This window comes from Mustela erminea, chromosome 10, assembly GCF_009829155.1.
Source record: "Mustela erminea isolate mMusErm1 chromosome 10, mMusErm1.Pri, whole genome shotgun sequence".
Taxonomy (NCBI): Eukaryota; Metazoa; Chordata; class Mammalia; order Carnivora; family Mustelidae; genus Mustela; species Mustela erminea.
This window is the reverse complement of record NC_045623.1, coordinates 68,719,614-68,744,699: the sequence shown is the minus strand read 5'-3', so window position 1 is coordinate 68,744,699 and position 25,086 is coordinate 68,719,614. Positions and strand designations below refer to the sequence as shown.

General features: G+C 37.8%; 1 protein-coding gene across 5 annotated transcripts in view; it reads left to right on the top strand.

The window, feature by feature from the left end:
• Positions 1 to 5,481: 5,481 nt before the first annotated feature.
• OSBPL9 (oxysterol binding protein like 9) overlaps positions 5,482 to 25,086 on the top strand; it is a 169,468-nt gene continuing 149,863 nt past the window's right edge. For 4 of the 5 annotated variants that reach the window (XM_032302364.1, XM_032302363.1, XM_032302362.1 and 1 more), the window contains exon 1: positions 5,483 to 5,626. In XM_032302364.1, the coding sequence (XP_032158255.1) occupies positions 5,516 to 5,626 (111 nt within the window). In that variant the 5' untranslated portion in view covers positions 5,483 to 5,515. Of the gene's footprint in view, positions 5,627 to 25,086 lie in introns of all 5 variants that reach the window. The other variant, XM_032302361.1, reaches the window with a different exon arrangement.

Sequence of the window (25,086 nt, the reverse complement as noted above, 5' to 3'; positions counted from 1 at the left end):
AGTCTGAACCGTGATGTTTCAAGATCCCAATACTTGGTTTATCCCAAAAGGTATCAGCAACATGAAGTGTTCTGCTGGATAATGTTTCTAGAATATCAACTTTTTCTGAGAAGTGTGTAGTGTGGCCATGTAGCATAACAAAAAGATAGACATGTGTTTATATGGACTCATATACTCACTGATTAATACTATTAATACTCACTGATTAATACTATTAATACTGGGCACATTGGTCAATCTTTTTGAATCTCATTTTCTTTATTTGCAAAATATGGAGGCTAATACATTGATAGGGTTATTGCAATGATTAAATTTGAGAAGGTATATCACACTCCTAGCACAGTCCTTGGCACAGGGTAGCTACTCAATAAGTGGCAGAATTAATGAGAAAAAATATATCCAAGAAGAGAACAGCTTTGTATTACCTCAGTTGCATGCATGTTTTATGCTCCAGGTTAGCTACTGGATAGAAACTCTTTATTTATCTTTCTTGAATGTGTCAAGAGGTGCCTTGTTCTCAACAAATTTTGTTGAATTGTAACCTACAGGAAAGAGGCTCTCCCAAGAAAAGGAAGGAAGGTAACTTTTACTGACTTCTGTCCCCTTCATATATATTCTCATTTGCTCCTTAAATTAGATGGAGATGATTACTTTCATGATTACAGAAGAGGAATTTAAGTCTTACAAAGACTTACCCAAGCCATTACCAAAATGGCAGGACTAGGACACCTCATCCTCAGCTCTTTAATTCTAGGGTCAAGTTCTTTCTATTCTGTTTTTCTATCTTTTATGGAAAATATTGAAAAGTCATATAAATAAGGATAATAAAGAAAATATTCCTCACGCACATTGAGAACAATGGACTTCTTTTAAGACAAATTATGGGGTGCCCAGGCGGCTCAGTCAGTTAAGCACCTGCCTTCAGTTCAAGTCATGATCTCAGGGTCTTCAGCTTGAGCCCCACATCGAGCCCCACATCAAGACTGCTTCTCCCTCTCCCTCTGCCTCCCACTCCCCCTGCTTGTACTCTCTCTTTCTGTCGAATAAATAAATAAAATCTTTTAAAAAATGTGTGGTTTGCGATGAATAGTATGAAGAACTCAGATTCTTGAATTGCCAATAGTCAGACAGACTCTTGACTATAGGAAACACATGATATGTTTTCAATAATTATGAGAGTGGCCTTTTGCTAATAAACACCTTTGCTGACTGACCATCATTTTCAATTCCCGGAACAGGTTTTTCCTTTTTATGACTTCCAATTGCATTTTCTTTGTATTTCTTTGATGACTTTTATTTTCCTCTGACTTTTGTGTGTATGACTCATCCTTCCCACCGGACTAGAAACTTTCTGAGGGGAGGGACTTCATCCACATATCTGTAAATCAGTGTCTTTCACTCTAGACAGTATATTTTTAAAAATTTTTTAAAGATTTAATTTATTTGACAGAGAAAGAGAGAGAGAGAGAGAGGGAGAGAGGGAGCACAAGCAGGGGGTGTGGGAGAGGGAGAAGCAGGCTTCCCACTGAGCAGGGAGTCAAATGTGGGGCTCAATCCCAGGACCCCGGGATCTCGAGCAGAGCTGAAGGCAGATGCGTAGTGACTGAGCCATCCAGGTGCCCCTGCTCTATACAATTTAATACATTGAATTGCTGAACTGAGCTAGATCAAAAGTTCTTTGCAGGGGGAGGAGAGAATATTCTTATAATTAACATTTATGAAGGTCCAACCTTCATATTTTAAAATATATTTTTATATTTTTTAAATATATTTTTATATTTATGTATATTTTAATATTTTATATATTTATATAAATATTTTTATATTTTTATATTTTAAAAATATTTTTAATTTTTAAATATTTTATATTTTTGTATTTTTTAATATGGAGAATGTCCATCGGAGTTGCCCTCTTATTTTATTTTTATTGAAGTATAATTAATATATAGTGTTATATTAGGTTCAGGTGGACAATATAGTGATACAACAATTCTATACAATTTTCTGTGCTCGTCAATATAAGTGTACTCTTAATCCCCTATATTTATTTCACTCTTCCTTCCACCCATTTCCCCTTTGGCAACCACTAGTTTGTTTTCTGTATTTGAGTCTGGTTTTGTTGTTATTATTGTCCCTTTTTCTCTTTGTTTGTTTGTTTTGTTTCTTGAATTCCACATGTCAGTGAAGTCATATGGTATTTGTGTTTCTCTCACTGACTTATTTCACTTAGCATTCACTTACCCTCCATTCATGTTGGACAGTCAACTAGTATTTGACATAGAACCTAGAATACTTATTGGAGAGGAGATAGTCTTTTCAATAAATGGTGCTGGGAAAATTGGATATTCATATGCAAAATAATGAAAAATAATGAAATTAGATTCCTCACAAAAATTAACTCAAAATGAATTAAAAATTTCATTGTAAGACCTGAAACCATAAAACTCCTAGAAGAAAACAGGGAAAAAGCTTCCTGAAATTAGTCTTGGCAATGATTTTTTTGGATATGAAACAAAAGCAAAAAGCAAAAAGTAAGACTATGTCAAGTTAAAAGGCAATCAAAAGTTAAAACTTCCAGTTATAAGGTAAATAAGTTCTGGGGATGTAATGAACTATAAGGTAACTGTAGTTAACAATACTATATTGTATACTTAAAAGTTACTAAGAGAATGGATCTTTAAAGTTCTCATCACACGAAAAAAATTGTGTGATGAGGTGAGGATATTAACAAGACAGTGTGGTAATCATTTTGTTATATATATCTAGTTAGGTATATAATCACTTCTATTTACATATATAATTATGTTGTACATCTTAAACGTATCCAATGTTATATGTCAATTATATCTCAAAAAACTGGGAAAAAAGATAATGATAAATTTAAAAAAAAAAGATTTTGTTTATTTGACAGAGAGAAAGAGAGCCAGTGAGAGAGGGAACACAAGCAGGGGGAGTGGAAAGGGAAGAAGCAGACCTAGGCTGCGGGACTCAATCCCAGGACCCTGGGATCATGATCTGAGTGGAAGGCAGATGCTTACCTCTGAGCCATCCAGGCGCGCAAAAGGATAATAAGATTAAACGCATCAATTTAATCTTACTTTAGGTTTGCACCTAATTTGATTAGCTGGTAAATAGGTTCTTTGTTTAGCTCGCTCAGTGATATTCTTTTTCCTAGCATTTGTGTTATCAGCAAAGAAAAGGGATTTACAAAACAGACCTGAATAAAAATACTTTTTAAGTTCAAAAAATAAATAAAAGATAAAGAAAACCTCTCCCTTGATCTCACCTCCACTTCTAGCTAATGCCCCATTTCTCAGCTCCCCTTTTAGTTCTTTCCTTCATATATTCATGGCTGGCTCTTTCTTATCCTTCACATCTTAATCTAAATGCCATTTCTGATCAAACATCCCCAATATAAAGTAGCCACTCACTGACTTCGTATTATATCACCTTACTTAAATTTTCTGCAAGGTTTTGTTTTTGTTTTAAATCAGTATTAGATGGAGTGCCTGTGGCTTAGTTGGTTGAGCGACTGCCTTCGGCTCAGGTCGCGATCCTGGAGTCCCGGGATTGAGTCCCGGGATGGAGTTCTGGGATCGAGTCTCAGGATCGAGTCCCACATCAGGCTGCCTGCTCAGCAGGGAGTCTGCTTCTCCCGCTGACCTCTTTCCTCTCATGCTCTCTCTCTTTCTCAAATTAAAAAAAAAAATCTTTAAATCAGTATTAGATATTTTTTTTATTTACTTTTTTAGTTAGTGTTCGCTTTTCATCACCAAATTTAGGCTTTTAGAAAGGAAGGAACCTTTCTGGATCCTTCACTCTTGCATTTCCAGGACCTTGAACAGTGCTTAATATAACATGACAATCTTTTTATTGTATTTATAGGCTCTTAGTGATCTACCCCTACTTCTTCTTCTTTTTTTTTAATTTTTAAAGATTTTATTTATTTATTTGACAGACAGAGATCACAAGTAGGCAGAAAGGCAGGCAGGGGGGAGGGGGAAGCAGGCTCTCTGCCAAGCAGAGAGCTAGATGCAGAGTTCAATCCCAGGACCCTGGGAGCATGACCTGAGCGGAAGGCAGAGGCCTTAACCCACTGAGCCACTCAGGCACCCCTACCCTTACTTCTTTGACCTTGTCTCCTACAACTTTCTCTCTAGCTCACTGTTGCACCATAGAAAGCAAAATGGAGTCACTCCTGTTAAACAGGAGCCTGTGTCAAGCAATGACACAAGTAGTTAAAGGTACAGGACCTGGGAGAGATCTCTCCGACCAGCATCATCTGATAGCCCAGAACTGGTAACAAGCAGAACCAGAAGACACCTGCAGGGTCCCAAGACCAATTAAATGCCTTCAAAAAGGGGAGGATTTTTGCAGCAAACGGACTCTTCAGACATGACCTCTCTATGTGTGACCACTTAAAAAAAGGCAACTGCCACCAAAGTCTTGGTCAGTTTGATCTCTGAACAGAACTGAGATCCTTCAGGACATGAACATAATAAACAGTAAGCGCTGAAAGCTGGCCTGGATCAGACTGAGGCCTTACCTCAACTGTGCACCCACAGACTGACTTTGTGTTTGTTCCTTAGCTTCCTACACCTTTCCGTAATCCTGTTTGTTGTATGGTTTATCTTCTGTCCTGCTCTTTGTGCTGTTTAAGAAGCCAAGTTTAATCACATGGTGAAATGTCATTGAATTTGGAATCCTGGACCTGCTTTATAATTGTGATTAACTTTGTTTATGACTGAATAAAGCTGACTTTGTGAAAAGACACAGCCTGTGTATGTACTTCATAGTGTGCTCATGACATCCACTCACACTGAACTTGCTGATATTTCAACATGCCAGGCTAAAGGTGTTTGCACTTGTTATTCCTTCCCTTGGAAGTCTTCTCCTAGGTTCTCTCCTTCATTTTCTTTAGGTCTTCGCTCAAAAGTTACCTTCTTCAAGCCTTCTCTATTTGGGAATTTAAAATTGCATCTCCCACTTTCTGCCTTTTTCCTTGCTTAATTTTTTTCCACAGCACTTACCAGTGTTTAATATACTACATAATTTACTATTTTATTGCTTGTTCCCCTCCGCCCCTCATGAAGTCTCTGCTGAATCCCCTAAGCCCAAGAGTATCTAACACAAAATAGCAAGTATTTCTTAAATGAATGGATTTGTGAAATGAATGCATAAATGAATATCAGATGTGAAATCTTTGGGACTTGTAAGGTATCATGCGTAATAAAATTACTTATGTTAATAAATAATCTTAACGGTATTCATGCTTGCATTCCTCACATCCCTGGCACCCAGTTCTGCACACAATGGACGCACAATAGACCCCCAAGAAAGCTTGTTTGAGGTTGATAGCTGTGGGCATGGGAGGGAGTTTACCCAGAGCAGCACAGCTGGCCCCGCCCCGGCCCCGCCCGGTCCCGCCTCTTCCCGCGGCAGCCCCGCCCCCACATGGTGAATGCCTTATAGGCGAGTGACGTCAGGCCGTTTGTTGTCATTGGCGGCTCCCAAGATGGCGTCTATCATGGAAGGGCCGCTGAGTAAATGGACTAACGTGATGAAGGGCTGGCAGTACCGTTGGTTTGTGCTGGACTACAATGCAGGGCTGCTTTCGTATTACACGGTGAGACCTCGTGGGGCAAAACTCCGAGCGCCTCGGAGGTCGCTATCCCTGGGGTGGGGGGGGGCGGGCTTTTTGGTAGCGGAGTAGAGGTTGCTAAACTGGGGGTGCCGCCGTACCGGAGGGTTCCCTCGTGAGGGGAGGTTTTACGCCCCGGATAGCCAATGAGGGTGAAGGAGATGCTGGCGCAGCCAATAAGCAGGCAGTGGATGTCTGATTTATGGGTTAGGGGCGAGCCGCGTTCCTTCTTTAGGGTCCGTATTAAGCTGTGGTGGGATCCAGCCGGGGTGTAGGCGGGTGAGGGTGGTCCTAGCCATGATTTAAAAGGTCAAGTTACGCAGTCCGTGTGGTCTCCCCACTTTATCGTGAACTTGACATTGGCCCACCCAGCCCTGTAGACGGCCGCGCCCCTTAGCTTCTCTCCAGGGGTTAAAGAGCGCTGTTTTCTCCGAGCGGTGTTCACACAAGCTTGACCAGGTCCTAAGGTGACTAGCTGCACGAACAAGTCCGAAATCCCTCCTGTCTGCCCAAACTGAGTGTTTCTTTCATGGGACGCACTCCGCTATTCTGTGAGAGGCGAGCGTAAACTGATGCCTTAACTTTTGAAGCCAAGGGTTTCCCACCCGGGCGGCTTTTGCTGGCGAAGACAGAAATGGATATGAGGCGTCTCCTGAAAGTTGTATTTTGGGGAGTGCTGAGTTGAGGGCCTTGCTGTAGTTAAACGCGAACCAGTGGCCGCAAGCAAGTGCACGAATTGCCATGAATCTTATGTTCTGACTATCCGTTCCACACCTACCGCATTAGAAATACGTGGGTGGTATTGGAGAAATTACTTACAAAGTTACGGTCTCTGAATAGTGGATAGTTAGTAATAGCTAACGAAAGGGAAGAAACGGCTTAAAAGGACAAAATAGAATTTCTTGAAGGCTTCAGAGAATTATTAGAAGAAAATCATCACTTTTGGGTTAATGATGAGAGAGGTGAGGGCACTAGTATTTTCATTCATATGAAAAATACTTATTGAATTCCCACTATATGTTATTTATTATTATTATATTATTAACATTTGAGCTACGTGTGTGTGGGGTTGTGTGTGCACATATGTGTGCGTGTGAGCAAGAATCAACAGAGATTAAGATACCATTTTCTCTGGAGTTTATATTCTGGTTTAGTGGTTTCCTTAATTCATTTCACTTACAATAACTTAACGCAAGATAGGTATTTGTTATCCTCATTTTACAGTTTTGGAATCTGAGGCTCTAGGCTTTTAAATGATTTGCTCAAGATCACAAAGCTAGCAGTAAGTGGTGTAATGAGGATTCCGGATTCCTGGCTTTCTGTTTTCACTGCACTTAACCTGCGGGGAGGAGAAAAGTGCAAGCTGTGAGTTACTAAAGGCTAGTCTGCAGGAGTAAAAAAATATAACTTTCAACATCCTTTAACTATTAACGTCCTTTCTTTACATAATTTTTGAAGGGAGAAAAAGACCAAACCTGAATGCGATTTAAACTTATTGTTCAAGATTATCTTTAGGTAGCCTTGAAAGAGATGCAGCTGAACATTACATTCTGAAAACTCTGCAATTATGAAATCCCGTGGCTCAGACAGATGAAGAGTACTGTTGGGTTTTAATAGACGTGATAATCCGAATTCTCATAGACTCTTTCCAGCCTATTCAGGGTAGAGTAATTTCAATGAAGTGGCACGATGGAATTACGTTAACTCTACAAGTCCCAAATTTGTATTGGTCTAAATCTAGGGCCATACTGGAGAAGCCCCAAGCTAGGGTTTTTAGGAGCTCCTAGCCCAGACAGAATCTTCCTTTTTCCTGGTTTTTTTTTTTTTTTTTCTTTAGTGTATCCTTTTTCTGCCTCCTGGCCCTTTTAGTTTTTGAATACCTTGATAATCACTCCTTGCCTTATTAACTAAATACAGGTTTTCTGTATACTTCTCCCGCCCTTCCCCCAATACCTAATTTCTGCCTTCTGAGACCAGACTCTAAAACATCATCCTTGTCAGCTGAAGGAGATATCATATTTCTCACTAATGGCTATTTAGAAGTCTCCCCCCCCCCTTTTCTGGTTCTTTGGTATTAAAGCATTTGCTTGTAGAGAAACAGCAAGGAAGTATTACAAAGTAAAATTATCTTGTGAAAATAAAATGATACCTAATCCCAAATTAGAGGAGGTCCCACAAAGATGAGAAGAGGATAGGTATTCGCTTAAAGAAAGAGACACATTGAACATTGGCAAGGACTTCTGTACACTTGGACAGTGTTTTAGTACATTAGGATTTAGAAGGCTTAGAAGGTACAGCTTAGTGATTTGCATGGGTCTAATAACTTGGAGCTACATCTTCCAGAAAAAGTATCTGAATTAATTACATTAGCGTTTTAGCAGAGTAATAAATAGCAATCACTTCTGTGCCTTGTTTCCAAAATCAGTTAGGCTCTGGTCTGACTCTGTGGTCAGAGATCTATTCCAGGATGGCCATGAAAACCCTGAACTAAAGTAGATTGGCCTTGCTTTAGAGTTTGCCTGTACTGGGATTTGATATTGGGATAATCTCAAGAGTTAGGTTAGAATCACTGGGAGTGCCATGAACTGAATAGATTCGCCTAAATATCATCTCAGCCTGGATCTTTTTCTCTGGGCCTGGGCCCAGACCTAGACCTGTTCTCTGGGATTGAATGGTCTTTTTACTTTATTTTTCTTTAATTTTCATACTCTGAATTTCCAGTTTTTTGAAAAAGAGCTTCATATAGTATTGTTCTGCCCAATACAAGAAGAGAGAAACTGATTGTCTGCTTTAGGAAAGTATTATTTAGACAATCTTTTCAGCTCCAGTTCAGTCTCTTAATTATTAGAAATAATACAGTGTAGTTCATTCAGCAAGCATTTATTTGGGACTGACTTTATAACAGGCATTGTATTCTATATGGTGGTGGTAGAGAATGAAGGAAAGAGAGTCCCTTCTACCTAGGAACTCACAGTCTAGCAGCAGACACCTAAACATGATTTCAAAACGGTATGATAAATTTCAAAACAATATGATAAATACTACGGTAGAAATAAGAATAGAGTGCTGTGGGAACATTGCCTAGAAAAGGGGAGGGAGACATTTGAGCTGAGATTTATAGGATAAAGGGAGAAGAGAAGAAGGGCATTTTAGGCAATGGAAAATATGCACAAAATGGGAAACTTGAGAACATAAAGATGCGTTAAGAAGATACTGAGGGTTTCTGAGCAGCTCTGGTGTAAAACTGTATATGGGAGATAGTGGGAGTCTGGAAGGCATTTGGAGCCATAGGTCAGGCCTGGAAATGTAGATCAGGCCTATAAATGTTAGTTTATAGCACATAAGTAATGAGTTTGTTAGATAAGATAAGGTATAAATTTGGAACACTGTGAACAGCCAACCATTTATGTGAATCATTATCACAAAAGAAGGTGAAAAAGGAAAGAAAATGGAGGGAGTTCTCTATGGGGAGTTGGAAGGTTAGAAAATTAGTGAAGGTCATGCCTTTTGTAAATTTATCAAATGTTTATTGAGAACCTACTGTGTGCCAGGTGCAATGCCCAAAGGAGGCATTAAAATGGCAAATAAAATGGAAATAATCTATGCTTTCATGATGCCTGGAGTCTGCTGGGGGATACAGCAAGTAAGAGCTGTGATCAGGGAAGCATAGGATGCTTGGGGGTGTGTAGGTAAGTAACTTGATTCAGTCTTGGAAGGTCATGGAAAGTTTCCTAGAAGAAACAAGTTTGTTGTGACCTGTGATAAATAGAAGTTAGCTGTGTGAGCAGAGAGAGAGAGATAACTGCTTGAGATAGTGGGAATAAATGTTTTCAAAGGATCCAAGAGTAAGGAGTTACATAGCTCTGAAGTTTGGGCCGTGAGATGGACATGAGATGAGCTGAAGAGGTAGGTAGGGGCCAGATAATGAAAGGCTTTCTTGGTAAACTGCTAAGGAATTTGAACTTTACCCTCCAGGGCAGTGGAAATCATTAAGTGTTGTAAGTACTTTTTATTATAGAAAAAAAATTTCTTTTTTTAATTTGGCAGAGATCACAAGTAGGCAGAAAGGCAGGCAGAGAGAGGGGAGGAAGCAGGCTCCCCGCTGAGCAGAGACACCCCCCCGAGCAGAGACACCCCCCCCCACCTCCCATGCGATGCGGGGCTCGATCCCAGAATCTTGGGATCATGACCTGAGTGGAAGGCAGAGGCTTTAAACCCACTGAACCACCCAGGGACCCCTAGGAAAATTTTTATTACATAAAATTTCAAACATACATAAAAGAGGATATTAAAATGAATTCCTGTCATTCAGTTTGTACAGTTATCAACATGTAGCCAGTCTAGTTTTGTTAATACTTCACCAGCTCCTTCCTTCCCCACTGGTTCATTTTAAAGTAGATGCCAGATACTGTATCCTTTAATTTGTGAATATTTCAGATGTATTACTAAAGTTAAGGTCTTTCTTTAAAAAAAAAAAAAAGTTACCGTAATATCATTATTACAACTAAGTATTAACTAATAATAATTTACTAATATGTAATATCAGTGTTCAATTTCCTTGATTGTCTCACACATCTCTCCCTCACCATTTGGTCTGAGTCAGAATTCCAGTTCCATTTCTTTCTTTTTTTCTGTTTGTTGAAGAAACCAGATCATTTATTCTGTAGAATTTTCCACATTCTGGATTTTACTGGCAGTGTTTTTGTGGTGCGTTTAAATATGTTTCTTTGTTGTCTGTATTTCCTACAATATAGGAACTGTATAAATGGATAAGTCTAGCTAGAAAATCAGATAATTTTTTTTTTTCTTCTGGGCAAGAATTCTTCATAGGTGAAACATTACCTCAAGTGGTACATGATGTCTGGTTGTCTCTATGATTTTAAAATTGATCAGGAGGTACAGGTATTCTTTAAAGAAGACTGTCACTGCAGAGAAATAATCAGGTCATATTTTTAGGACTTAGTGTTCGGATATGAGTATAAGGAGAGAAGTCTAATGAAACGGAGTTTTTTGGTTTTATATGGGTGAATAATGATAGGGAAGAGAGGAGGAACAGGTTGTGGAAGAGGTTGCTTTAGGGCATATTGAAATTGATAAAAAGATGTCCTGTAGTTTAGAATTGAGGGAAAAAGTGGTTACAGATATATTAGCTTTATATATGGAGAATTGAGAGAATAATTAGGATGCTGAGAAACATCATTGGATTAGTACATGCTTTGTAGTCAGTTACCCCAATACTTAGCAATTTAAAACAACAAACATTATCATAGTTTCTGTGGCTCAGAACTTTGGGAGTGACTTAGCCGGGTGGTTCTGGCTCAGGGTCTTAAGAAGTTGTAGTCAAGACATTGGCTAGGGTTGCGGTCCTGTGAAAGGCGTGACTGGAGTTGAAGGATCAGCTTCCAGGATGACTCACTCATCCAGCATTTGGCACAGGGCCTAAGTTCCTTACTGGCTGTTGGAATGTGGCCTCAGTTCCTCACCAGTCAGCCTTTCCCTTGGGCTAGATTAGTGTCATTCTGATTGGTTTTATGGCTTCACCCAGAGGGAGTGATCAAAGTGAAAGTGAGGAGGTCACTACAGTGCCTTTTATGACTTAGTCTGAGAACATCACTTCTGCCTTATTCTTTTCATTAGAAATGCATCATACAGTTTAGCTCATTCTCATGGGATTAGGAATTTGAGGCATTGGAAGGGGAATTAGGCCCTACCTTTTGAGAGGAGTGTCAAAGAATTTGTGGACAGATTTTTAAACCACAATCATATCCAAGGGATTGGCCGAGAAGAAAGCTGCACAGGAGAGTGACAAGGGACAGCCAGAGATATAATAAGAGAAAAACCAGAAGAATGTGGCAGTCAAGGTGGGAATAGTGAGTTGGCCTGAGTACTGTTGAGAAGACTGAATAGGTGAAGACTAAAAAATCTACTGGATTGATCAGTTTGGAGATCATTGATGCCCTTAGTGAGATCAGTTTCTTTTGGGTGGTTGGTGCGGAGGAAAGGCAGATTGGACTGGTTTAAAGAGTAAGGTGTAAGAAGTAGAAAAAGTGAATGTAGATTGCTTGAGATGTTTTATTGTGAAAGAGGCAGAGAGGGATATGGAATTAAGGGGTAGGCCTTCTACAGTAGGATTTTGCTTAAATGTAGAACAGGAATCAAGATCCATGTTAAAAATATGAGTAGAGTTAGGACTTAAGGAGTGTAGTAAAAGATTTAGATTAATGGCCTTGGTACCTGGAAAAATGGAATGGCTAGGGACACATTAAAGGTTATTAGGTTGTTTGAGGAACTAGTTGAGATTATAACATTTGCTTTATTTCATCATTATCCCAAAATGTTTAACTCTATTTATATTGTTTTTGTAACATTTTAGAGAGAAAGTTAGAAACAGCGAATTAGTAAGTTACCGGTGCCACTCAGAGTATTTTTTGTAACAAGAATCATTGGAAAAATCATATATTCTTACCTGTTACATGCTACCTGGGAGAGATTTTACATTTCGGAATTACTGATTGTTGGGGGCCACCCTGGGTGGCTCAGTCTGTTAAGTGTCTGCCTTCAGCTCAGGTCATGATCCCAGGGTGCTGTGATCAGGCCCTGCCTTGGGCTCCCTGCTCAGGAGTGAGTCAGCTTCTCCCTCCCTGCCCCCCCTGCTCTTGGACTCACTCTCTTTTTCCTATCAAATAAATACATAAATAAACTCAACAACAACAGCAAAAAAGAACCACTGGTAGTTGAAACACAGTTAAGTGTTATTTGGCAGTCCTTAGCAATGTTTGGAAGATGATCAAGAATTTTGAAGAGCTTAAGTATATGTATTTTTCTTACAAAGATGTAGAAGAGGTAGTTACATATTCTAGAAAGATACCAGTGCCACTCCCATCAAACAGTTAAAATGAATTTATACTTTTCTGAATAAACTGTTTCTGACAGTTTTTATTAGGCTTATATGGTGTATATTAGAAGTCCAAAGCTAATAAGTCATTTTTGAACTGTAAAAGAAACAAAAGAAAAATTGTATCTAATCTAAATATGCTGAAAAGAAAACAAAGGAAGCTTCTAAAATGGTAAGGAGTATCAGTGAGAAGAAGAACATGGAAATTTTGTATTGTTTGCTTTCTTAAATACTCTAGTCAGCCTTGATTTTTCCCTTTCAGTACCCTTGAAACTTGCTTATATAATTTTTGGGCTTTTAATCATTTTATATTTGTTAACATTAACTAGCCATATCTATAGTACATTCTTTATCTTTACAAATTTGTAAACTCCTCAGTGTCAGTACTGAGCATTATGATGTTCAAGTCCTACAGTGTGGTGCATTGTTCTTATAGTGAATGGAATGTCCAAGGCCCTTAAAACTTGTTTTAGAGATGAGATTCAGAAGGCTGTTTGGAATTGTGTTTTACACAGCCTTGTAAGTTTTGCAGAATATGCTAACAACAAATATGTATGTTCCATGGTTTATATAAAACATGATTGAGCTTACATCAACAGCAGTGGCTTTTATTTTATTATCCAGAGCCTGTAGAATTGTGTGGGATCTTTTGCTTAGAGTGTTGTATCAGACAAGCAGTCAGCTCTTGCTTTTGTTGCAAGCAGTTTTGTTGATGATGATAATTTGTGGAAGGATGGAAAATAGATTTTCTTAAATATGCCACTCCTGTATGTGGTAATTGTCATAGGATCAGATTTTCAAATACTTAACTAATTCCAATCAAAGCCAAGACAATGCACAAGTGATTTAGATTAAGGATTTATTCCTTTTATTGCTGATAGAGGAAGACAAACAAATGGCTAGGCCAGTCGTTTATTTTCCTTCTCATTTTATCATGAAGGATTCTCTTAGAGGAGTTCCTTAAAAAAGGGACTTTACTTTTTTTTAAAATTTTTATTGCAAATGTTACATTTATAAGGTACATGGAGTCATACAAATGGAATTATATTCAGAGGAAGTGTTTTGAGGTATTCATAATTTTTTCCCATTCACATGATAATATTAAGATTATTATGAAAGTCCATTTGCTATTTCCTGGAGTTATGTTTACATTAGGCCTTCATGCTAAGATTGTCTACTTCATTTGTTGTGTTTTATTTTAGCATTACTACTATAACACAGATGGATAGATAAAATACTGGGTGAATATTTGCTTTGTCCCTTTGACAGCTGTCTCTACATTCTCTCAACCCTTCTCTTTCCTCTGTCATTCAGGGAAGGTGCTGTGCTTCCCAGAGACAATGGAGTACATTTAGTGGGAAGACTCAACGTCTTGTACCCACACTTAGTAGTATACCTACTTTCCTGCCAACCCTTGCCTGCATTCTTCCCCATCATAGTGGAAGAGGTAATCCTTGGGTATTCTGGATTCCATCTGTTCACAAATTTTCAAGGACCCCAGTCTATAGATTTTCTCCGTTTTTGCTTTCTCTACTCCTTTTCTCTCATGTATCTTAAAATTCCTTTCTGTGTTGGGCTTTTGTGGTTTGTTTATTTTAAGAATATTTATCTTGCAATACAACACCTAAATGTCTTTGTTGTAACAATTTCATGTGGAGATTTTTAGGAAATCTTTGGGCTGCTTGTTGCTTGTGTGTGTGTGTGTGTGTGTTAACAGGTAATAATTCACATACCATCTATTTGAAGAATACAAATAAATGGTTTTTAGTATGTTCACAGAATTGTGTAACTGTCTCCACAGTTTTAGAAAACTTTGATCACCCGTAGAAGAAGCACTTTCTATTATATTGTTACTGGTACCCCAACCTAGGCAACCACTAATCTGCTTTTAGTCTCTATAGATTTGCCTATTTTGTACATTTCATGTAAGTAGAATCATATTATAAAAGTTTTCTTTAAGTAATTTTAATATGGCTTCTTTCATTTAGCACAATGTTTTTAAGGTTCATCCATATTATAGCACATATCAGTAGTTTTTACAGCTGAATATTCTGTTGTATGAGTATTACACATTTGTATTTATCCATTTATCAGTTAACAGACATTTGAGTTGTTTCCTTTTTTTTTTTTTTTTTTAGGTATTGTGACTAATGCTACTATGAACATATGTGTACATATGTTTTGGTGTGGACGTATGTTTTCATGTCTTTTGTATATACATAGGAGTGGAATTGCTGGGTCATATGGTGACTCTTTATTTAACTTTTTGAGAAATTGCCAAAATGTTTTCCAAAGCAGCAGCATGATTTTACATTCCCACCAGAGGTATAAGGGTTTCAATTTCTCTACATCCTTGCCATTACTGTTATTATCTGTCATTTTGATTATAGCCATCCTAAGTGGGTATGAAGTACTGTGTTACTATGGTTTTGATTTTAGTTTCCTTGATGGCTGCTGATATTGAGCACCTTTTCATATGATTATTGGTCATTTGTATCTTTTCTAGAGAAATAATCTATTCAGGTCCGTTGCTAATTTTTATTTTTTTATTTTTATTTTTTGAGAGAGAGAGAGCACGTGAGCTAGAGCAGGGGGGTGGGGTAAGGGGCAGAGGGGAAGGAAGAGAGAGGATCTTAAGTAGGCCAGCACAGAGCCAGAGGTGGGGCTCAATCTCATGACCCTGAGATCATGACCCTGACATCATGACCCACGCCAAAATCAGGAGTCCGTTGCTTAATCAGCAGAGCCGCTCAAGTGCTCCCAGACCCTTTTCTAATTTTTAAATTGTTATTTGTCTTTTTTGAGTCGTAAGACTTTTTTTTTTTTTTTTTATCCTAGATACAAGTCTGCTATTAGATACATAATTTGCAAATTTTTTTCCTGTGGGTTGTCTTTTTACTTTCTTTTTTTCTTTTTAAGATTTTATTTATTTGAGAGAAAAAAGAGAAGTGAGAGAGCATGATCCTAGTGGGAGAGGTAGAGGGAGAAGCAGACTCCCCACTGAGTAGGAAGCTTGATCCCAGGACCCTTGAGATCATGACTGGAGCCCAAGACAGCTGCTTAACCAAAATGAACTACCCTGTCTTTTTACTTTCTTGATGGTGTTCTTTGAAGCACAAAATTTTCAAATTTGATTATGTTTAGTTTAACCTTATCTTTTGTTGCTTGTGCTTTTGGTGACATAAAACCATTGTTTCACCTAAGGTCAGAAAGTTTTATATCTGCTTTCTTCTAAGAGTTTAAAGTTTAAACTCTTATATTTAGGTCTTTGATTCATTTTGAATTAATTTTTGTACATGGTGTGAGCTAAGGGTGACATTCTTTCTCTTAAATTTTATATCATTTATATCATTTTTATTCTTTCATGTGTGGCTATCCAATTATTCTAGCACCCTGTATTGAAAAGACTATTTTTTTTATCTTGGCACCTTTGTTGAAAATCAGTTGACCATAAACATGAGGGTTTACTTCTAGCCTCTTAATTCTACTCCATTGATCTTTTTTTTTTTTTTTTTAAAGATTTTATTTATTTATTTGACAGAGAGAAATCACAAGTAGACAGAGAGGCAGGCAGAGAGAGAGAGAGAGGGAAGCAGGCTCCCTGCTGAGCAGAGAGCCCGATGTGGGACTCGATCCCAGGACCCTGAGATCATGACCTGAGCCGAAGGCAGCGGCTTAACCCACTGAGCCACCCAGGCGCCCTACTCCATTGATCTTTATGTCTCTCCTTAAGTCAGTGTCACACCGTTGTAATTATTATAGCTTTGTAATCAGTTTTGAAATTGGGATGTATGTCTTTCATCCTTTTTCTTTTTTCTTTTTTTTTGTTTTTAAGATTGTTTTGGCTATTTTGAATTTCTATATGAATTTTAGGCCCTGCTTGACTTTTTTATTCAAATTAACATGGTCATATTTCTTCCAAGTCAAAAAATGTATGTCTTTCATCCTTTTTCTTTTTTCACTTTTTTTTTTTAAGATTATTTTGGCTATTTTGAATTTCTATATGAATTTTAGGACCTGCTTGACTTTTTTATTCAAATTAATATGGTCATATTTCTTCCAAGTCAAAAAATGTCTCTGCTCATTCTGTGTGTCTCTGGAAATACCATCTTGACCTCTCTCCTTAAACCTGTGGAAAGCCTTTTCTGCACCGTTTGTATCCATCCATCTTACATTTACTCTGCAGCAGTCTTAATCTCCACATTTTACTGAAAATCCTAACAAAGGTCTCCAGTGATAGCTTTGTTGCTAAATCCAACGGGTACTCTTGCCTTTTTCACACTTAATTTTAATAGCACTGTCTCTGCATAATTTGGTGACATTGATTTCTTTTTTAAAGCTTTAAAACAGTGGTTTTATTGTTCTTAAAGAGATGATACCCTTAATTTTAAGAAATTGAAACAGTACTGAAAAGCATATACAGTAGAAGGCAGGAAAGTCCCATCTGAAATTCCTCTGTGTTTTGGAAAATAGTTTTCCTAAAAATTGTTTATGTTTAAATATACATGTATATATTTTATATAAAACTAGATAATCTTTTGCATGATATTCTACAACTTAATAACATTTTATTAAGAATTTTCCATATAATTTAGTGTTGCATTTCTTTAGGTAGCAAAATGAATGAAGAATCCCATTTTTCCTTCATCCTTACTTAATGTGGGCTCAGTTACCTGGTTTTGGGAGATTAAGATTCCTGTGCTGTTTGTGATGCTGGAAGAGAAGGTACAATAATTGGCATTATTATAGTTCTGCTCAGTTGGGTAATAGTTTACTTACTTAAGGCAGTTTATGAAGACCACCCACAGGTAGAAGGTTCCACTTTTTAATGAGTCAGTGGCAAAGTTATCGAAGAGTTTGTGGGATGAGTCATATTATTCTAGGTCTTTGTTGGAAAATACAATCTGCCATAAGCCTCTGCTAGATGTTAATCACGGTTCTAGGTATTTTCTGATATTGTCAAATATATCACCTCATTAAGCCTCTCAACATCTCCCATTTTTTCTTGCTACCATGGTAGTATATAAACCACCATCATGTCTCAATTGATCTGTTGCAAAAACCTTTGTAACTGTTCTGTTTCCATTTTTGCTCTGTAAATGTATTTTCTATCAGCAGCCCAAGTAATCTTAGAAAACAAAAAGAAAAATGAAAGATCTTGTTATTTCCCTGCTTAAAATTCTCTATAGTGATTTAAGGAAAAAGTCCAAACTCTTCATTATGACTTAGACGTGCTTGGTTATCTGCCTCCATTTATTTTGCTATAGTGCTACTTTGCTCACCACTTTCTGTCCACTCTAGATTTTTTTCTGTTCCTAGACTGCCTCAGATTTATTCCTGCCTCGGGGCCTTTGCATAGCTTTCTGCCTTGTTATTACTCCTAGTCTGTAGCATGACTGATTCCTTCTTGTTACATAGGTCTTTTCAGATGTCACTGCTTAGAGAATCCTTTCCGTAGCAGCCTATCTAAAGTAGACCTCACTTGTCAGTCACTGTCACAATGATTTTTTTTTTTTAAATGGTGTTTATTGTTAGCTGCTGAAATTATTTTTTCTTGTTTATTGTCTGTTTCTCTACTCTGGAATATAAACTCCATGAGAACAGAAACTTCATTATTTTACCTCTAGCCTCTGAGCAGTAGCTGGCATTTAGTGAGTGTTCAGTAAATATGGAATTAACACTAGTATGAAGTAGTTGATATTATTTCCTGCACACATGAAGAAATTGAGACTTAGGAAATCACGCGATAGTTTCTGTGTGTCTGATCAAGTTTTCTTACCCAAATAGAATGTTATTTCTGTTAGAGGATATTGAATTGCACTAGCGTAATTTTTAAAAAGATTTATTTATTTATTTGAGAGAGAGAGAATGAATGAGCACGTGCCCCAGTGCGTACACACTCACATGAGCAGGAAGGGCAAAAGGAGAGTGAGAGACAATCTCAAGCAGACTCTGACATATTCTGGATCTCCAGACCCTGAGATTACAACTTGGGTGGAAACCAAGAGTCAGATGCTTAACTGACTGCATCATTGCTCCAGCAGTAATATTTTAAAAAAGTGATATCAAGTTATCACTCGTCTGTTGACATATAATAGTTGATGTCATTATCACAGGGAAATAAACTTTTTGCAAAGATCCTTCTAAAATGCTAACTGCTTTGATTAATCATTAAAAAGTAGTGACTCTTTTTACCTCTAAGACGAAAGATAGGGACTTAGATTATCCCTATTGAAATGCCAATGATAAACAAAAGACTCCTTCCTATTACATCTCGCTGAGAGCCTACCAGGTGGGGAGAAGACCCCTATGAGCAGATACCAAGCTTTAGGCATGACTAATCCACCGTTTTGTGCTTGCATATTCACTCTTCTTCCTTCTTTTTTTTTTCCTTTGCCTTTTAAAGAAACCCGAAGTAAAATTAGACCTGACAAAGAATGAAGGCTTTTAAATTGCTTTTTTAAAAGAAGTTTTTCCCCCTGAATGTGGAAGTTAAGTATGTTTATTGTAGATGATTAACTTCTCAAGAACTTGAACATTTTCTTGAGAAGTTTGAGAAGTTGAGAAACCCTTAGCCATAGCTCTTGAATTCCTGGGAACCATTTTTTACCAGTTTCTATGTAAAAATTTGTTCTTTTGGAGCATGTCTCCTTTCTCAATTGAGCCTGAGGATGAGTCTTAGAATTAGGACTAAGAATTCAAAACACTGTCTTTCTATTGTTCATGCTAACTAAATTATTTTTTGTGTCGTACAAAATTTCCCATCTTTAAATTTTCGTAGTGTTCTTTTTACTGTTTGTTTTTTCATAACCTTATTGCTTTGGGCCCTGACTTAGTCTTTTCTAAATAAGGAAAAGCATTCCTGGGCAATTTTTGTTAGAGAAGTGAAGTGGAAAGATAATGGACTATCACTGCACAGAGAAGTACTAATCTACAGCACAAACCACCTGGAGTTTAACGTGCTTGCTTCTGTCATTTCTTTCAGTTGTTTTTTTGTGAAATAACATTAATCATTATTTACTATTCTGGAAATATGTGAGAAGCACAGCAAAAATGGAAAATTTACATTAGTGTCCATATATTAACATCCTTTAATCTGCACAATCTAAACTGCTGTTTAGTATTTAATATTTAACTTTAGAAATGATGTGAAAACTGTAAATTTTCATAGCTGTGCTTAGTTAAGTTAAATGCTGTGAAAGTGGTTCTTTCCACTGATCTGTTGGCTTTAAATTCTGACTTGATAAAATTATCTTTTTTAAGAAATAGTGAAAGACCTGAGGCTTTACAGTGTAATAGGTCACTAGATCAAAATACAAGCCCATGGAGTGCATGGGTGGCTCAGTCGGTTAAGCATCTTACTCTTGATCATGGATCAGGACTTGATCTTGGTGTTGTGAGTTCAACCCTGCATTGGGCTCCATGCTGGACATGGAATCTATCTACACACGCACACGCACACGCACACATACGCACACGCACACGCTGACAAACCTTTACATATAATTTTGAAATCCCTTAATCTCTGAATTCCAAAGGTTTTTTTTCACTAACTTTATTCTCCTTTGGAAGTAAAGTCTATCTTCAACCTTGAGGCTGTTTATGGTCTTTACCATAGTTGGTGTAAATATGTGTTGTACTATAGAAATGCCAATATGTTTGATTGTGAAATTAATTAAATGCTTGATACCCTAGATCCCTAGACTGTGACACAGTCTATGTACTATATGTATATTATTTTTCTCAAATTGTGAATTTCAAAACATCTGAAGCAAAGGTCTCAGGTAAGGGATGTGGACCTATATTTGTGAGTTAGTCACCTAGGGTTTACATGCTAGAGGTAATTTGGAAGGCCAGGGGTACAGCTTCAGAAGCACTGCTGCAAGTCTCTTTATAGGATGACGTTTATACTGCTGAATTCAGAAGGATTGCTGATTTGACACTCAGCTTTTGTTGACTCAAAATCTTTGAAGGAGGATTTAACCAGATTTATAGTAACTGTGGTAGAAACTCATGGCCATTGTATTTACATTATATAAACTAGTATTCCAATTTATTAACTCATAACAAATAGAACTGTTGAGACTTGTATGCATACTTAGGCTTTCTGATTAGTGCAGTAGTGCACATACTCTCTGAAAGCAAGCTGTATGGAATGCCAGATTCTAAGCAGAAGCAGACCAAAGGGAGTAATGTATTACAGATACTTAATGACATCTGACACTGATATAATACGGTATCTTGGTATTAGAGACACACTTATTACGAGAACTCAGCAGGTCTGATCTTTTGGTCAGAAAAACTTTTCTTCTGGCCTTGTGGTTCTTGCTCTGGCCATCTTACTTTAGTTTCTGATACTATTAAAACTTTCTGATACTTAGTATGATTAGCCATAATTAGTATAATGACCGCCAGGCTGTTCAGCTCTTAAAGATGATCTTGTATATATTTGTTCTAATACAGGTCTTTTCTTTAAAGAAAAGCAGCTGTCTTCCCAGGATCTTAGACTCTTAATATTACTGTTCCTTGTGTACTGATTCAGTATAGTTCCCTGAGGCTTTATCTGTAGTATAGACACCAAATCTTTTGCGGGACAGGAAGACTTCTATAATGGGGGACGGGTGGGAGATGAGGGAGTTATCTGTGATAACTTGAGGGATGAATGGGGGGAAATTCTTCCACTATTGTGGGCCTGTGGCTCCTCCAAGTTTTTATTGGTGTGGATTTCCAGTAGCATGATGTCATTTTAATCTTGAGTGCCCATAAGACTCTGGTGAAGGCTCTCTGGTGAAGGCTTAGCTGGTGAAGGCTCTCTGGTACGTTAAATACTATCAGGATGGTTTAAGGAGCTCATGCTCTCCAAATAGAGAGGAGACGACAGGAATAACTGCTGTCATTTTAGGTTTTATAATTGCTGTTGTAAGCAGTGTTACCTGTGTGGAATTCTGGGAAGTACTACTTATTTATTTATTTATTTATTTTTTAGATATGATTACATTCAGTAAAAAACAAAAAACCCCATAGTTTTCAGGTATACAGTTAGGTGAGTTTTGAAATTAGTTCATACCCTTTTTACCAGTATCCCAAAATATAAAATATCCCCAAAGCATTGCTGCCATCCTGCAGAATTCCTTCCTGTCTCTTTCCTGGCCATTTCATGTCCTAGAGTCAGCCTCTTGTGATTTCTATCTTTGTGGGTTAGTTTTGCCTACCAGATTGACCACCTATGTTCCAGGATTACATGGCTCAAGGTTCAACACTGGCTATGAGGCACTCTAATAAGCTGTTGGAAATGAAGTGACATAAGACTTAATACTGGGGCAGTGTTTACATTTATGTTAAAAGGAGAGAGACCATTTTGACATATGTTCACAAGTACTCTGCCATCATTGTATTAAATGTTTATTCTTTCCAAAGGTATAGCAGGGGTGTTGGGTGGGGGCAGAGGATGAATCAGAAGCCCTGCCCTCTAAGAGAAGCAATGAGTCATGCACATACATTATTTACATACAAAATAGAAGTAATATGTGCTTTAAGGAAGGTGAGATGGGATGCTAGGTGTTAAGAAGTTCAGAAGACCTCACTTTAAGCTGCGAGAGAATCAGAGCACGTCAGATGAGACTCTTTTACTTGATCTTTTAAATATAGATAGTTTATTTCAAGCAAAGTAAAATTAACATTCAAATAAGAATTTAAGTGTCTTTAACAGGTTTGGGAAGGCATTCTTTGCTTTATAAAAGGATTGTAGAATTAGTTTAAATGGCAAACTAATCTTCCCCTGTGAATTTTGAATATGTTTGTGCAGAACTTTTCCAGGCTCATTTGCTCTGTGAAGCAGATGGATTTACTAATCCACAGTTACATTTCCAATTAAACAGGTTTTGATTGATGGCACTGTATACCATTGTGAGTTAGCTAATTCATTAAGATACTTTTGAGTACTTAGTATGGTAGAATATGGTGAACTAATATTTAAAAACTTACAGTCCTGTTGAAGGTACAATTAACTAGTTATAACAAAGATAAAAATAAGTGGTAACTTTGGTGCCAAGTTTTATTTGCTTTAGTGCTTACATAACATTATTGGAGATTTTTCTTGCTCTTTATTTGTTTTATGGTAATATTTTAAAATATAAGAAATTTGTTCAGAAGAGATGAAAGGTATCAGAAATGGGGAAAAAAGTTTCTGCTGTTTTAGTCAGAATTGTTGAATAGCCTAAATCGGAATGAATGGGCATATTTTGAGTGAATTATGTTTGTTGAATGAGTAGGGTGCCAGGGAGAGGAGGCTGGGCTGTTCTTTTTTTTTTTTTTTTTTTTTTAATATTTTTTATTTATTCATTTGAGGGGGGGAGAGCAAGAGCATGAGTGAAGGGGGAGAGGGAGAGGTAGGAGGAGACTCCACCTTGAGCAGGGAGTCATCCCAGGACCCCAAGATTACAACCAAGCAGAAGGCAGAATGAACCACCCAGGTGCCCTTGGGGCTATTCATTTAAATATTCTATTTTTTTCGGGGGAGAGAGAAAAAGAGTGGAGACCAGGAGCAGAGGGGGATGGAGAAGGTGAGGGAAAGAATCTCAGGCAAACTCTGTACTGAGCACAGAGGCAGAGGTGGGGCTCGATCCCAGGGTCCTAGGATCCTGAAATCATGACCTGAGCCGAAACCAAGAGTCAGATGCTCAACTCACTGAGCCACACAGGCGGGTTAGGGCTATTCATTTACAGACATTTATCTAATATCTTCCAGGTTCTAGGCATCAGTTAGGTTCTGTAAGCTAGTATGGGAATACTAGTAATATATAAACAATCAAACCCACTGTTTGACAAGAAAAATAGATGTAACAAAAATATAATAACTAGTACAATAGCAACACCCATAAATTGAATAGAATGGGATAAATTGTACCTGAGCATAGGAGCTGGATTGGGAAGGAGTCCACAAAGGAAGTGTGTGAGCATGAAGGAGGAGAAAATTATGATTTGATTTGTTGTTTTTTTGTGGTGGCTGCATATTATTAAAGCAGATTGGGGGCTGTGTGGGTGGGTGGGTGGGTGTGTTGTGTGGGACTGAGCTGATGGTAGGAGACATGCCTAAAACCACGGTCTGACGGTTACCTTAGGTTCAGAGAAAATGATTGTGTGTTTTCCTGTTGTATTTAAGGTAGAAGGGAGAAAGGGGCATGAGTCTTGTGCCTTTTATATGCCAAGTGTTATGCTAAGTGATTTACTTGTACTAACTCAGTGCTTGCAATGATCCAATGAAAGTATATAACAACCCTTCTCTGGGAGTTTGTTACTTAGTCTGGGTCACCCTATTATCAAGTTGGCAGGACTGAAGTTCAAAACCTTATCTTTTTCACTCTACAGCTCATGTTATTTCATTAAATGGCACTGTCTATAGGACAATGTAAGTTACTTATTTCTGGATATGCATAATATCATTTTTTTCCCTACAAATGGTATTTGCTTTTCGTTTATTAAAAAGCACATACATGCTTGAAGGATTGAAATTATTTTGTACATTTTATTTTATTTATTTTTAAAGATTTTATTTATTTATTTGGCAGAGACCATAAGTAGGCAGAGAGGAAGAGAGAGAGGGGGAAGCAGGCACCCTGCTGAGCAGAGAGCCGGATGCGGGGCTCCATCCCAGGACCCTGAGATCATGACCTGAGCCGAAGGCAGAGGCTTAACCCACTGAGCCACCCAGGCACCCATATTTTGTACATTTTAAAGAGAGATTTCATATGTCTATAGACTTAGAAGCCTAAATGGAGAATATTTTGAGCTGTTCTTAATTTAAATTACTTTGAAACGTGTAACCATCCCTTTAGAAGATGTGTTTTATGTGGTACACAGAAGTTCAGATAAAGTAATAAAGTATATCCAGAGTATAACAATTAAGAGGACCTGCTAGATTGCATTAACTCCTTTGTGAGAAGCAGTTGTACATTAAACTGATTTAAGACTGACATTCAGCTTAGTAATTTTCAGTGTCCTTAAAATAACCTTTTCCTAAGGTTTTAAGAAGTGGACGGAACAGGCAGAGCACTCTATAAATTATTTTGTGCTGTTCTCTTAAGAACACAGCTCATTTACTGTCATACCACTCTGGTTTGGGCGTTTTTTGCTTATGTGTTTCCTAATACTCAATTCACAACCAATTTCAAATCGCATGTTCTATAAAAATTTTTGTATGATTCTGTAATTCTCAGATGAAAGAAAAACTTTTCTCCTTTCCCCTGCAGCCTGATAGACCAGAAGGTTTATTTAAAAATAAGATTCAGGGGCGCCTGGGTGGCTCAGTGGGTTAAGCCGCTGCCTTCGGTTCAGGTCATGATCCCAGGGTCCTGGGATCGAGTTCCGCATCGGGCTCTCTGCTCAGCAGGGAACCTGCTCCCCCCCCCCCCCCCGCCTGCCTCTCTGCCTGCTTGTGATCTCTCTCTCTCTGTCAAACAAATAAATAAATAAAAATATTAAAAAAAAAAATAAGATTCAATAGCATCCCTTAGTGATTATTGACCAGTCCACAAAGTATTTTAAAGCAACT